This window comes from Parasteatoda tepidariorum, chromosome 6 (assembly GCF_043381705.1).
Source record: "Parasteatoda tepidariorum isolate YZ-2023 chromosome 6, CAS_Ptep_4.0, whole genome shotgun sequence".
Classification (NCBI taxonomy): Eukaryota; Metazoa; Arthropoda; class Arachnida; order Araneae; family Theridiidae; genus Parasteatoda; species Parasteatoda tepidariorum.
Genome location: NC_092209.1, coordinates 72,288,795 through 72,305,798, shown reverse-complemented (window position 1 = coordinate 72,305,798; position 17,004 = coordinate 72,288,795). Strand labels below are relative to the sequence as shown.

General features: G+C 27.4%; 1 protein-coding gene across 2 annotated transcripts in view; it reads left to right on the top strand.

Moving 5' to 3' along the window:
- The first annotated feature begins 11,768 nt into the window (after nt 1-11,768).
- LOC107448011 (uncharacterized) overlaps nt 11,769-17,004 on the top strand; it is a 93,190-nt gene continuing 87,954 nt past the window's right edge. For both annotated transcript variants that reach the window (XM_071182604.1, XM_016063106.3), the window contains exon 1: nt 11,769-11,927. In XM_071182604.1, coding sequence (XP_071038705.1) covers nt 11,868-11,927 — 60 coding nt within the window. In that variant the 5' untranslated portion in view covers nt 11,769-11,867. The remainder of the gene's footprint in view (nt 11,928-17,004) is intronic.

The window sequence follows — 17,004 nt, the reverse complement described above, 5'->3', positions numbered from 1 at the left end:
TTTGAGTGCCTAATACTTAATTTAAGTCAAAAGGGGAGAAAAGAAAACAATGTGGTATATTGATATAAATTTTCAGTGTAATTTACGCTAACATTAAAGATCAAAGTTTCGATATTACCATATTCGTTTTTAGGTGGTAAAAGATAAGCTACAATGATTTTGTAAATAAGTCATTTGGTATGAGTCACTTATTTGTTGCATTTGGTATGGTTCATTAACACTGGCATAATAAGTACAAGCAGCTAATAACTAAATTACTTCTTCAGGAACAAGCGTTTTATGTTTGGAGACTAATTGCAATTTAAATAGCTTTAAACACTTAAAGGAAAATTAGAACTTGTCTGTATCTTAACTTGTATATGCTTGGGTTGATTTGGTGATCACTGAAGTAAGTTAAGTAATTAAGACAAAAAGCTTTCGTGCCTTATCGGAAATAAAATATTTATGTATCCTTAAAATTACCGGTTTAAAGTTTATTATTCAACATTATATTTATTTAACTTATTATATGGTGCTTGATTTTTGCAATTTTTTTTTGGTAAATAATCACCTATTAAGTTTAAATTATGAATAACGCATAAATATAGGTTAATATAACTCATGAAAGTAACAAATTTCTTTTTTGAAAACAATTTTGTATGAAATTAAGATACGTTGAAAAAGGCCATAATTTATAATTGCTATGTCAAATTTAATAGAAAACTGTAACTGCACTTAAAAAATGTCAATATGCATCTTTAATTATTTTGGTAACATTGAAGAAAATTTAATTTTTTTTAAAAATATTTTTTTTATATATCCGTCGTTGAACAGCAGACCCAATTTTTGGATTTACGACTACTAATGTTCAACTCCGTAGCCTTGTAATTTTGAACCCAATCCAGAAGACAAGGGAACTTTTAGATCGAGTATTTGAAGAAATTTGCCTTCGTGTAGGACTTTTTTATGTAACTAACTCGCATTTGCATTACATGGAGAGGAAAACCACAAAAACCTCCCACGGTTAGTTTGACGGCAAGGAGACTCTAACCCATGATCAGTCCACCTCTGAGGATATTTCACGTCTTCTTGGTATGGATTATTATGGTATTGGTTGAATCAAGCGAGAACACTATTATGCTGTAGAATATGCTGTGTGGTGGCTTTAAAATGCCTCAAATTATTTTTAAAAATCTCTGCCTTAAAAATATTCTAGACAGTTTTTTTTAAACTGTTTTCAAAACATGACGTTTGTAGTTTTAAAGCAACAAGTTATATTTAAATTATCACCAACTGCATCAATTTAAATAAAAACAGTTGTATGTAGTTACTTTATTTAGATTGTTTACTTTCGCAATCATCAGGATAAAAGATTTGAGTTCAATCCCGATTGCAGTCAAGGATCACGGTAAATAGTAACACGAATAATGAAATCCACCTTTCAAAATAAAACACCAACGAATTGAAAAGGGAGATCTCAAAAAATGGCACCAACAAATACAAACAAAGAAGATTAATTCCAAAAGCTTTCTCCATCGAACAATGAATTTAATTCGCAATTATTTGTTTGTAACATCCGCTACAACATATCGAGAGAGAGAGAGGAGAGGTCAGATCGTGAATGACTATTCATTGATGCGTTTGAATGAAATTAACCGGAGACTGGTTAATTATCTCAAAATGGGTGAAGGTTCTCATTTACATTGGGTTTGTTGCCCCAAAGAAAGTTTCTTCTCTGAACTTGCATGTTTATAATAATTTTTATTCATGGAGGGAAAAAAAGGAAAATGTTTTTTAAAAAAAATTTAGTAACATTTTGGTACTTTTCTATTTTGCCAGCGCAGGTGATAAAGTCGCCAATGCACACTTACTGATTTTTTATTTTATAACCGTCGTTGAACAGTCAACTCAATTTTTTGACTTTATGACTTCTAATGTTCAACTCCGTAGCTTTGTAATTTTGAGCCCAATCCAGAAGTCAAGGGAACTCCTGGATCGAGTATTGGGAGAATTTTGCTTTCGTGGAGGACTTTTTGATGGAACTAACCCGCATTTGTGTTTCATGGAGAGAAAGACCACGAGAACCTCCCACGGTTAGCCTGACTGCAAGGAGATTCCTACCCATGATCTGTTTACCACTGAGGATATCAAACGTCAGCACTGTGGTCGGTGCAAGCCGGATGCGGAATTCGTATCGACCAGCTATTGGCGGGATTCGAACCCGGTTCACCTCGTTAAACTTACTGATTGCTTGATTGAGTTACTCATTAAACTTTAACTGTTTTTTTTATTAAGTGATGCTTTTTTTAATGAATAAATGGATAAAATAGCCGAAATTACTTACACCGGCAAAATAGAAAAGTACAAAACTTTTTTTGTAATAAAAAAAAATCATCTGCCAGGCGATTTTTTCCCCCACCAAGATGAAAATTATTAATATGATTATTCGAAGCTCTGTCGCCAAGAAATTTTTTAAAAAAGCTACAAGTAGTACCTTACACTTGCAGAAAAACTATAATTTTAAGCTATATATGCCATCCTGTCGTAAAGAATTACCTGCGTTTTGGAACGGACGAATAATTTATGTTTTAAAAGTAAGTCTTTTTTTCAAAAATCGCCAATTTTTGCGACATTTTCCACCTAGATAAAAAATTATCAAAATCAATGCCTTGTTCTTATTTTTTCAGTTTTTTACGAGACCAGACAATGCACAATTGGAGTAAGTTTCCTAAATATTAAAAAATTGGACCACAAACGCTTTTCATTTTCTCAAAACTATTGCTTTTCTCCATATTGATGTTTTGGCCTATTTTCAAAATAAACATGAAGGGCGCTAGCAAATGATAGGCTAAACTTGACCTGACTATCATCAATAACTTTTGAAAATTCCCAGGAGTTGTTAAGATAGCATATTATTTGCAAAGAAAAAAAAAGCCTTCATGCCACGACATAACTTTCGAAAACAGCCTTTCTTTTTTTTTTTTTTGCATGTTTTTACGATTCTAAAGTATGCGGCATAATTTCTTCAATGTTGATATGGTTGCAAAAGCTTTAAATCACCATAAAATTATGGCTTTCCTTTATTTCTGCACATTTTTCGTAATTAACACAGAGAACGTCGGCTACAGATAAACTTAGCACTTGTGAATGACAACTGCAAACTCACAGTAGTTGCTAAAAGTCATGTTATTCGCTAAAAAAGTTTGTGACGCACTCTTTATTTCATGTGCTAACGATAAAGCCTTCTTCAAAGTGTCTTAAAGTGCTAAAGATGGCCTCAGCACTGATTACCATAAAAAAGAAATTTGATTATTTAGCAGTCCAAACGTAAGGAAATCTTTCGTATTTACCACCATTGCGCATAGTATCCCGAACATAGTGACATCTTTCTTATTTATCATTCCACTGCTCAGTTTATGTTCGTTACGTCGGACTACTAAGTTGATCCGTGCTGAGGCCTTCTTTCTTCAAGAAGGTGTTGCTAGAACAGCTTAGAAACAGTACTGAATCTTCACTGTTAGGAAATAATACTGTTTCCTAATATATACCTTTCTGATCCTTGGTTGTTAGCCATTGAATTGCAAGGAAAACTTGAGGCAACATGATTGCAAGGAAAAAGAGTCTTTTTTTTCTATCTGAAGTAATATCACGTTTTAACATAGAGCGTCAATGGATTATTTTTGTTTCTTTTTCATCAAAAATTAAAGGCATATTATTTTCACAGTGCAATTTATTTCTATTGTCTGACAATTTATTCCTATTATCTGACGAAAGATGACAGATGAAGATAGATTTTTTCTTTACGTACTTTTATTTTCGTCCAAATCGCAGAAAATAGATCAATAAACTTGTCTTTTAACTCGAATTAAACCGGAAAAAAACCTCTTTATAAAATTAAAAAGCTTCCGAATTTTAGCATTAAATTCACTTAAAAAGGTTGTTGTTAAAAATTGTTTCCATAATTGTTATAATTTTAAGAAGAAAAAAAAGTTTTTTTTAATAACACTAGACATATTTTCTGACGATGGAGCATTTAGACAGATAACACTAAGTATAATAAATAACCACAAGAAATGCGAATTAAAAAACAAAAAAACAATGAGAAATCTGATTTAAAACATGAACACACTGCGTGTTTTTTCAATCGACAGAAAAAGTGTCCTTAATTTCAATAAAAATCTGCTATAAAAACCTTTAAAGAATTAAATATTCATAACTAACAAAAAAATCATTATTTTATAAGAATAAAAAAAAAGATTCTTTCGATTAATTGGAATAAATTTTTATAAAACAAGTCAACTTAATCATGTCCTCCAACTTCAACGAAGCAATTTTTTTCACAGCCCTTGTCCTTGCAACAGCAATTTGTAAAGGTCTCAGGTTAACAAACGTATTGAAAGCAATTCGAAAATCTCATTTGGTTTTCCGCTTTTCTACAAAAACGAAATCAATTTCCTGATGATTGTATTATAAGTTTTCCAGAAAACAGATTAGGTTTGAAGATTTGTCAGATTTGTAATATATGAAACAGAAATACATCATTACATATTTTTTCAAGGTTTACAGTAGTTTTTCGAATCTCTAAATTTAATCAATACAAAAATAAAAAAAAGATTATTTTTTGCAAAAAAATACATTTTAGATAATATAACATGTAAAATGAAGGCCATTGCCACATCTCATTTTAAATCATATTTCTTAGATTTTGTTTACTTAAACACTGGTTACACGACCCCAAAGCTTCCTAATGATATTTATTTAATATTCTTTTTTTTTTAAATTTATTTTATAACATACTTAAATTTATTTTATACATACTACTTTTTATAACATACTAAGTATAAAACAGCGTTTCCCAATTTTTTTTCCGGCTTTGGAACTCTAAATAACCGATCTTCTTTCGGAGGAATTCCGACTTCGTAAATAAAGTTCGTGTGCAATTGTGAGCATATTAACAAAAGAGATTACTAATTATTTTGAAAATATTTAATATTTTACCGTTGTATGATTAGTTGTCTCAAAATTAGATCCAGAATAATCTTAATTTTTACAGTATAATGAGACTACTTTAATTATTTATAATAGTCTTAAATAATTAATTAGTTGAATTCTCATGTTTGCAGCGACTTTATTCCAGTTCTAAATTTATTTTTAGTGTATGCAAAAGCTTAAAATAATATTAAATAAATGATAAACAGAATTATTGTTTCTTTTGAATGAAAATATTAAAAATAATTATAAACGTTCAGAACGGTTATCTGGGATACATTTTTCCTTATTGTTGAGTGTATTTATTCTATTTCGAAAAGCTGAACTTAAAAAATTCTAATGTTTTCGATAAATGCATATGTTTTTTTATAATTCATTCAATATATTATTTTAAGAAAAAAAAAGGAATATATACTATTTCTTTTCTTTGGAATTTTGCGTAAATGATTTCATAAGAAACTGTAATATTAAATAATGATGGACTAATGATGGCACATGGATGTAATTTGTGTTAGAGAAATTATTGCTGTTAAAAAGATCTTAACTTCCGGAATACCTGTAAACCTTCTACGGAAACCCTTTGGCTCCGCGGAACACACTTTGGGAGCAGCAAATTTTTAAGACAGTTTAAATTTTTAAAACAGTTTAAATTTCTAATTCACCTTCCAGCTGTAAAATAAATTTCGCTCAATTTTGCGCAGAATAGCCATTTTTGATTCTTGCGTTATTGAACTCTATATTCAATTCGATCCTCCTCATAAACCATATGTAAAGGTAAGATAATTCTTAATAATACTTAAAAAGAAAAAAAAATCTATGTAGAACTTCTCAATGAAAAATTTTTCACACAAAATTAGTTTTTTTTAACGCTAAAATTTATTTTTAAAACTATCTTTTAAAAATTGCACAATTCTGAATATAATGATGGGAATTTCAAAAACAAATTCTTAATGAATTTTTACGTACAATTAAAAACAATAATTAATAAATCCAAATTTTTCAATTAATTTCTAAGTTAAACAACAATGGGTTACTTTGTATAAGTATATTTAAAGTGTATATTACCAATGAATGGACCCGTAAGTCACACTAATTGGATAAAAATTTATACACATCGGGAAAAAAATCGGTACTGTAAATTATCAATGCAGTTAAAAAAATATGGTTTTTCCGAAAATTTAAAAGCCAAAATTTAAAAGTTGAAAACCAAACATAGGAAAGTTTGGAACAATATTGTTCAGCCATACAGGGCTCACAACGGGCTGTAGTGCTGTATTAGTAAAGATTTTTTTAAAAAAACTAAGCTTTCAGTTTTAAAAAATTACTTTTTTTTTCAAATAAAATTATAAATGGAAATGGAAACTGAAAACGAATAATTGGATAAATGAATGAAATGGAGAAATTAATATAGCTTAACAATTTTATTTTTAAAAAACTATTCTATACACTTCAAACAGTTAGTAAAATATGAAATGTCAACAAAAAAATTTTGTTTCTAGCAATTTTCTAGTGGTTTTTAGATGTAAAGAAATTTTTTATTAATTTTCATAGAATAAACAGATGGAATCGTATCTAATTGCACGAATTTAAACCAAGGAAAAAAAGATAAACAAATTGTTAGCCAAGCATATTCGGTAATAGGCTTGGAAACATGTAAAACGTAAGATAGAAATTGAGAACTTCATTTTTAACTGTAAAACTAAATTTCTTTTTGAGGACGTAATTTTTAACATTAACATTTCCTTGAGTTTTTGATATTATAATATAAAACGAAGGAAAATTTCTTAAAACAATATGAGCGATAATAGAACCTAAACAAGTTTTAATCAAATGGAAAAAACTATCTTTGAAGTTTAAGAATAGTAGCCTATATTAGTTTTAATTAGTTTGGTTAAACATTGATATGAAGTCTATCGTATTGATAGTTTTAAAGAAGTTTTCATACGTGTAAACAGTGCCGAGATGAAGTCTTTCTTATTTATAGTTTTACAGGGTTTATTCCTATAAATAGTTATATGAAGCCTATAAAAGAAATATATCAAACATATTAGTTAAATAAAGGTATGTGGGTAAACATAAAGCTAATCATTATCGTCGGACTAATTATTGGAGGATTTCGTGGTTTTATACACCATGTAACACAAATGCTGATTATTTGCATCAAAAAGTCCTCTATGAAGGCTGGTTTATCCCAATGTTTGATCCAGGAGTTCTCTTATCTTCTAGATTGGGTTCAAAATTAGAACGCTACGGAGTTGAACATTGATAGTCGTTAACTCAGAATTGAGTCAATGCCTGTTGTAAAATAAAATAAAAAAACATGGTATGAAGCATGAAATTTTGATAGTTTATGAAAGTTAAATTAAGTTTTTTATATTGTTAATGGTAAAGATAATTTTTTTCTCCATCGTGAAAAAAAGAAAAATCAATATTTTTTGCTCGGTATCCAAATCTATTAATTTTTGTTTACATTTAAATCCTAATTTTTAATTCTACCTATAGTAAAATTTACATTCGAAAAAATTTTGAATGATTTAAAATTTCGTTAATTTAAAATAACAATAAAAAAAACATTTCATTGCTCAAAAACTATTAAATATGCAAGTAAATTTTATCCTTATTTTAAAGATAATCAGCAAAAAAAAAAAAAAAAAAATTATAATTCATTAAATTACTACGTGCATCTTTTGAAAAAAATTCTTCTGTCTCGAATTTTTTTAAAAAACAAATGAGGGGGAAAAATCTGCTTTTTAAAAAAATCAAACATTTAGTTCTATTTTTATAAAGAATAAAAATAGAAAACCAAATTTTTTTAATGTGGCTGTGTATGTGAAATGAAACCATTACAATTTAATAAAAATAACGAAATAGATATTTATTGAAAAAAGTTTGTTATCGCTATAGGTCATCTACTTTTGAAAGACCTCCATGTTAAACATTTCAGGTACTTCAGTTTCGTGCTTAAATTAATAAAAACAAAATTCTTTTGTTTGCCTTTAGCTATTATAAGAGTTTGTGAGTACTAATGCATTACGGAGAGAAATTTGGCGACAAGTTAAAAGAAAAAGAATGTTATTCATCCGCTTTTATAAAATGAAAATATAAATAAAAAATTGAACTTAAAATAAAATTTGTATCCCTATCTAACAGATAATACAGGAAATAATGAGCTTATTAAAAATAAATATTATAAATTGGTATAAAGTTTATTAAAATAATTAACCAGTTTTTAACTTTTAATTAAAAATCTGTCTAATTTGCAATATCTTTAATCAACAGTAATTTGAAATCAATGAGGCATTTCTCTGAAGAAACTTAAAGTGAGATAGAGAATGTATAGAAATTTTCTTTTTCCTATTTTCTTGAATTCGAAATTTTAATCTTATTTCACGAGAGCTTTCGTTTACTAGAAGAAAAAAAATATGTTCACAATTTTTAAATTTTACACAATTTTGTTTGTAAATGCTTCTTTAAGTAAATAATTATTCAAACTTTCATTCCTTACTTTAAACATATTATTTGTGTAGTATTATTTAGTAATTATTTAGATCCATTGTATTTTTAGTAATATCTAGATCCATTACCTAGAGCAGTTGCTTAGAAATACTTTAGGGTAATGGATTCCGAAAGGTGTTCCGCGGAACCCTAGGGTTCCGTAAAACATCACAGAGGCTCCTAGAGTTAGGACTTTCTTTTAACCAGCAATAAGTATATTTATATCCAAACAATAGTCCATAATTTATTTAATATTTCGGTTATTATGTAAAATACTAATGGAAAAAAAAGCAAAATTAAAAAAATTTTGTTTTTGTTTTTCAATAACGATATATTGAATGAATTATGAAAGGAATATGCAAAAAAAATATATAAGTGTTTCTCATCGTGTCAATTCAAAATAAAGTAGCCAAATTCAAAAATAAAGACTCATGTTTCTCTGATTACTGTTTTCAACGTTTATGGCGGTTCTTTTTTTTTGAAAACCACAATTCAGCCGTTTTTATTCAATTTCAGCATATGCATACACCAAGAACGGATACATATATTTCACATTGAATGTTTTCAGAGCCGCAATGGCTCAAGGAATAGGACGTTCATCTTCAAATGAGGCGAACCGGGTTCGAATCCTAGTCGATACGAATTCCGCATCCGGCTTGCACCGACCACAGTGTTGACGTGAAATATCCTCAGTGGTAGGCGGATCATGGGTTGAGTCCTCTTGCCGTCAGGCTAACCGTGGGAGGTTCTCGTGGTCTTCCTCTCCATGTAACGCAAATGCCGGTTAGCTCCATCAAAAAGTCCTCCACGAAGACAAATTTCTCCCAATACTCGATCAAGGAGTTCCCTTGTCTTCCGAATTGGGTTCGAAATTACAAGGCTACGGAGTTGAACATTAGTAGTCGTAAACCCATGAAATTGGGTCGGCTGTTTAACGACGGTTATAATATAAAATAAAAATTAAATGTTTTCAATGTAATTAGAAGTCTTTTTTATTGTTAGTATTTTCACAACTGCAAATGAATTTTTTTTTATATATATACATAAATTCAGGGTTCCACTAAAAAGACCTCGATCATTCAGGGTTCCATAGTCAAAAGAAATTGGAAACCGCTGCCTGGGAGGGAGGGGATACTTAAAATTGTGCCAGTTTGTGACAAGGGGGAGAGGAAGGGTACTAAGAAGTGAGACGTCATGCGCTTAGGTTAAAATAAAAATATTTAAAATCAGCAGATTAAATACTTATATATTATTTGCTTTTATGTTTTTCATCTAAATAAGCACTTTTCAAACCATTATTTTTGTTATGATTACAAATGTAATTAAAACACATAAAATTTTAAAAAAAAATTTTAAAAAATAGAAATATGATCTCGAAAGTGTGTAATAAAAGAGGTAAGGGAAAAGATGAAGTTCTACATTTTGTGACTTGACAAATAAGATAGGTGTCAAAAATATTGAAAAAAAAAATCTTACATTATTCTCGCCGCCTTGTTTTTTACTTTAACTTAATTTATATTATTACATTATTAAAACTTATTTTATAATAGTTGCGTGTTCGCTGTATTGCCATTTCGACTTGTGTGCCATAAAATTCTACAATCAATCAACTACGCAATGAAATATAATTTTCGTGAGGAACATGTTAAAATAAATATTTAATTTAACAGATCTTGAACTCTGCACATTTAAAACTGCGCACACTCGCAAAAATTAGTCTCGATAATCCGTATTTTAAGCGGAAATAATTTTAAAAGTTAGAACAAGAAAATTCTATTACAGCTTCTCATAGCAAGACTATGCATTTTTTAAATTAGAAATATGAACAATACGTTTTCAAATTTCGCAAAACTTAAAAAACTTTTGAATAAGTTTTATTTTGATTGATGACAGTATTATGTAACAATTTCATTAACGCATGATTTTGGGAATAGGTTTCAACGAAAATTTCGCAAACATATTTCAGATGGCGTCTTTTGAAAGCAACGACATTCTGAACTTTTAACTTTAAATATTTAAAGTACAGATTGGTGAAGTTTTGTAACTGTTACGAGACAAACTAGCATTTGTGAAATTAGGCCTAACTTTTGGTCATTAAAAAATCTTGTCTTGGATGAATTTAATTTGAGTAACAGATGGAGCGCACATGATAGTTTGATTGATTGTATTGATCTAACCATCATTTGGCATTTATGGTACATTTCACTTTTGCTATATAAATAGTGGAGTATTTACTTTAGCTTCATTTTATTTCAAATATTTTCCCATGACGCAACAATATTGACATTCTTCATCAGTAAAAAATCAGAAAATAAATTGATTAGCTTCCACTGCATAATGTGTTTGTCATTAAATAAATCTAACGAAACAAATCAGTTATTAGGTAATATTAATTTTAAAAAATCTAAAAAATAACTTTTTCGGTGAAATTGAAAGTTAGAATTTTAAAATGTCTGCAACACAGTATTTATAAAATGATGTCAAACCTTTGATCAGAAAAAAAATAATGTCTGGACTAAACTTGAGTAACAGATGGAACACGCAGGATAGTTTGATTAATTGTATTGATTATAAGATTATTGGACATTTATGGTATTTATCAATTCCTATAAAATATGTATAAACTGTGGAATGTTTATTTCAGGTTCAATTTAGTTTATATATTTTTATGTGAAGCAAAAATATGGAAATTTTTTACCATTAAAAAACAGAAAATAAATTGATTCACTAAAACTACAAAACGTGTTTGTCATTAAATAAATTTGATGAAACAAATTAATTATAGGTTAAAATAAATTAAAAATTCTAAAATAATTATTTGTCAGTGAAATTAAAAGTTGGAATTGTAAAAGTTTTTTGAGAATGAATCATTTGTTGCACAAAATATGACTGCATTAGTATTTTCTTATTTTTATACAGCACTAAGAAACGGTATTGATTGATTATAGCATAAATTAACAAACTAAGGAAACTAAATCCATATTATCCGTACATGTAAAAATTTGTTTATATTTTAATATAAGCCATAATCACCGAAACTTAATATATTAATCAAAACGTTACTCTAAGTTTCCGGAAAGAATGAAATTTCAAAATGGCTAATGTCACGTAAAAACAAATTCCTATCAAATAACCAAATAACACGTAGTAAGATTCGTGTTGATGAGTTAACGTAGCAGAAAAAAAAATTATTATTTTATAAAACAACACAGAAAACGTTTAATTTTCTGGTCCATCGTGTCACTGGCCCTGATGACGTTCAAAGTTCACGTGACTCTTCAAATGTCTCGGTTGGCTGATGGTTGAATATATAAACGAAGCAACTTTGGTTTCGGTACTCTAGTGTCTTTTTTCAACCTTTCTTCCTAAGTTGGAAAAATTGTTTCGACAGCTTGCTTTTTACCATGAGGTGTTTAATAATTCTCTGTTTAGTAGCTTGTGTTTTCGCCCAAGATGCTGTTCCGGTGAGTAATACCAAGAAACAAGGATATTATTTTGATAGATATTTTTAAGAAAAATTGTACAAAGAAAATTCATAATGGCAACAAAAAAAAAGAATAGAATGTTTTACTAAAAGATATTTTTAGGACAGAATGTGATAAGATAATTAAAAATTACTAACGATAATACAGGATTTTTCAAACGATAATACAGGATTTTTAAATATATTAAGACAGCAAAGATAATTGAGAATTGAAACGATAATATAGGATATTTAAATATATTAAGACAGCTAAGATAATTAAGAATTGAAACGATAATATAGGGTTACTTAAATATATTAAAACAGCTAAGATGATTGAAATTACAAACGATAATACGGGATATTGAAATATATTTAGATAGCAAGGATAATTAAAAATTGCAAACGATTATGTAGGATATTTTATTGAAAGATGTTTTTAAGTCAGAATATTTAAATAAAATTGAAATAAAATTGAAAATGGTAAATGCGAATATAAGTTATTTTATGTAACAATTTAAAAACAAAATGTAAAAAAGGAAATTGTAATTTGCAATTTCTAGATTATTTTGAAAAAGTTTTTTCTAAAGTTATAATGTGTAGTTATGTAATGTTAAAATTTTCAAGTGATAATATTAGAAATTTTTTTTTAGAAAAAAAAGGAAAAAAAGATTTTTAAAAGTGATATGAGGAAAAAATAAACGATAAAAAATAACAAATTTAATCAGAAATGCTTTTTTTTCAAAAGAACTTACAAAAATTTAAAAAAAATTAGGATATTTTTTAGACTATATTTGGGAGACAAGTAATTTTCAAATGGCAAAACTAAGATTTTATATAATTTTATTCTACTAGAAAATGAATAAAAATGTGAAAACTATAAAAATTTTTAAGTCTTTTTATTTTTTTAATAATAATATACTTAAATAGTCAATCTAATGTTTAATTTTTCTCTAGCAATTGCGAAAAAAAAAAACAATTGCAAGCATTAATATGACTTGAATTTAAGTAAAAAAAATACAAAAAGCTGGATTTATAGCTTTGTGATGTTGTGCCTTTCATGTTTTTAGTTTCGAGAATTGATGAAATTATTAAAAATAAAGAAATAATTTATATATATAAATAATAAACTTTTTATAGTAAAATATATATTTTAAAGTTTATTTTTTATCACACAGAATCGAATTGTAAGCAGAATCATGTTATACAGAGTCATATTTTAAACAGCTTAATATACAAACTAGATTATTGTGTTTGTGAGGATTGAGAACTGCAAAAAAATCTCTTAATACGAACTTCACAGAATATTGAATGCAAAATTTAAGATTTCTTAGCTATTAAAATCAAAATTTAATTCCGCAATCACCATAGTTCACGTGAAATACTATAGAAGGTGTGAAAATATTTTTCTAAAACATTAAACATTATTTAATATTTATTATTTAATTTGCAATGTTTCCGACAATTCCTTCATAGTGTTGCAATACAATATAGTACTACAGTTCATAGTGTTGCATTAGTGAATATTGATTAAAGAATTCGTTCTAAAATTGATTACTTTAGAATTGGAATTACATTTAAAATCATTTGACACATGAGCATAAAAAAAATTCACTAAACATCAAAATTTATTTTTAAAAAAAAACTTTTTTTTTTCCTGTTGAGGATATTTTTATGAAATTATGATCATGAAAATGCACAAACTGCGATTGAGAAGATTTTTTACAATTAAATTGAAAGGATTATAATTACATAATTTGCTAATTTTTTACTAAGTTAACAGTGAAAAAAAAATTCTAATTTTCTAAATTCTTTAATTTTCTAATAAATAATTTAATAATTTTCTGAAATTCTAAAAAACAAAAATCGTTTTCCTTCTACATTTTAATTTTTTTTTAAAGAAATTGAAAGCTGACTAGCTTTTGCTTATTTACTTAATTATCCTTCAAAACTTCACGGCTTTTTAACCTCAGTATGTTTCCTACCAATAGAGCGCATCGTTTTTATCTTTTTCATCAAATTAAAAAAAAATCAGCAAGTTTTTTTTAATTTTTAATTCCAAGAGTAGAAAGCTCATTTTCACTTGTACCACTAAGACAGTTTCCGCGACTTAAACCGCAACGCTCTGCGATCACGGTTCCAGCTAGTGATTAACTGACCTAAATAGTCAGTCTGCGAAAACTTCGATTTGTTTAAATCTCAAGGAAGGTGTTACGATTTGCCAGGAAACAAAAAGGAAGGACGATATTTCGGAAATAGATCAGACAAACATTTGCATATTGTAATATAAACTGTAATATATTTCCTAAACTGTCATTCACTTAATACATTGCGGGAATAATAATTTTACGCTCTAACAAAATTTTTATGATTGAAGAAGACATAATATGTAGTTGAGGAAATTTTAATAGTTATATGCCACAGTTAAATAAAACATCTCAATATTTTTATGTAGCTATTATCAATAATTTGTGTAATGTAAAATAAGGCCAAGCGTACATTGGATTTTATGACAGCATACTAAAAAGAGTCTTTTTGCCCAATCATTTCATTAATAAATTCACCAAAAATATTCCCTCACTTTTTTAATTATATATTTTTAATGTAACAGTTTTAAAAGGCACTAGCAGAGCAACAAATTACTTTTTGTCATTCAAAGTTTGAAGTAACTAACGATTTATATTTGAAGATATTGTGTTTGCTCATTAAAAAACACAATGTCATTTACAAGCCTCTAAGAAACTATCTTCTATCCTCAAGAAATATCCTAAGTGCTAGGCGTATCATGGGTTAGAACACCGTTGCTATGGAGTTATATGTTGATAGATTTAATAGATAATTATATTCTATATAATTTATTCTATGCTTATATAATTTCCTATTATTCTATATATTTTTGGAACATATTTTTATAAATTTTTAGACTGCTTACATGCTGCAGAGAGAAATATCAAAATTATCATTCAATGTTTCCATTTATGTACTCCAAACAATCAATAACAAAAACTTATTTTACAAAAAAGCTGTTTTTATTAATTAATATTGATGTAAAATTTAAAACTAATTAACGAAGTGTTTGAAGCATACATTTCGTTAATCAATTAATAAAGTGCCGAACATTTAAGTCATGAAGGTTTTCCTGATTGGTTTTCCTTCAATGTAGTATTTTCATTAGGTTTTAAGACACTCATATACTGTATATTTTAAATTAATCTTAATTAATTTAATTAATATTTTTAATTTTAATATTTTTATTATTAAATTAATATTTTTAGTATACATTTTGACAGACTATCTTGTTATTGACATATTATAGAAAGATATATCTAACTTAACATTCAATATCTGCATTTCGTTGTACCCTAAAACATTAATTAGTGAAAAGTTTATTGAGCAAAAGTTATNAAAAAAAAAAGTCTTCCATGAAGGCAAGTTTCTCCCAATACTTGATCCGGGAATTCCCTTGTCTTTTACGGAGTTGTATATTGATAGATTTAATAGATAATTATATTCTATATAATTTATTCTATGCTTATATAATTTTCTATTATTCTATATATTTTTATAAATTTTCAGACTGCTTACATGTTGTAAAGAAAAATATCAATGTTTGCCATTTATGTACTCCAAACAATTATTAACAAAAACTCATTTTCAAAAAAGCTGTTTTTATTAATTAATATTGATGTAAAAATTAAAACTAATTACCGAAGTGTTTGAAGCATACATTTCATTAATTAATAAAGTGCCGAACACTTAAGTCATGAAGGTTTTCCAAAGTGTTTTTCTTTCTGTGTAGTATTTTTATTAGGTTTCAGGGTATTTACATACTGTATGTTTTAATTTAGTCTTTCAAATATTTTTAGGATACATTTTGACATATTATCTTTTACATATTATAGAAAGATATATCTAAATTATCATTCAATTTCTACATTTCGCTGTATCCTAAAACATTAATTACTGAAAAGTTTATTTAGAAACAGTTATTTTTACGAATTAATAATAGTATAAAAGTAACAAATAATTTATGAAGTGCTTAAGACTTCTAAGAATAACAAACCCTAAAAAAGAGAAATTTTTGAACTAGTTATGTAAAAGACTATAGAGAAAAAAAATTATTTTAGCGTCCCACTTATCTTTGGCATTGAGCCGGTCTATTAATCACGCCAAGAAATCAATAACCCTTTCCGTTTAATCAACCGTTATTTCAAATTACTCTGACCTTCGAGTGAAACTAGTTTTAAAATGCAAATGCAAAAAGCTTTTTCATATTTTTCTCTTTTGAAGTAATGTGTTAAGAAAAAAATTTTAAACCAGTTGGATGTAGGTTGAAATAGATACAAAAACAGATCCTCCCTGCTGCATTAAGAATATTTTTTTAAGTAAATAAATCAAATCTGGTTATTTTTTAAATGACTAGTAACTGGTTTGGCAGCCTGTAACACAGATACAATAAGCTTGGCACCTCTGCATTGTAATTTTGTGCCAATTTCTGACCGTCCTAAAAAAGGGCAGTTTAAAAATAAATGTGATTAATATTGATTGAGGAAAATGGTGTCTGAAAATTTGAAAAAAAAAAAAATATTTTGTATTAAATTGGGATGAGATTTTTTATTGAGTAAATTGAGCTAAAAAATAAATAAAAAGAAATGAATTTTAAAAAAAACCTACACATGACTGAAATGAAAGAAACACAAATATTAGTAAAAATATTCGAAAAATTACACGTGGCAAACGAAAAATCACACTGTATATACTGAATAGTTATTCATGGAATGGTGAGAAAAACTTTTGAATCGAAAATTTTTAATGAAGGAATTAAGCAGTTTCATACTTGAAAAATTTGACCTTTATGTTTAAATAGTTTCATTTACATGCACTTAATTTTTTAGATTAAAGCATATTATTCATATGTTTGCGTAACTATAGCAAACGTTACTATAATGTCTTACATGGCTAGCCAGTGAATAAAAGGAGAAAAGTACGAACGAAACGAATTTAAGAACCAACGAAATAATGAATCCAGGCAATAGCTGATCAGGGAATGGGTGTACTAATAAATCATAAAATCACTT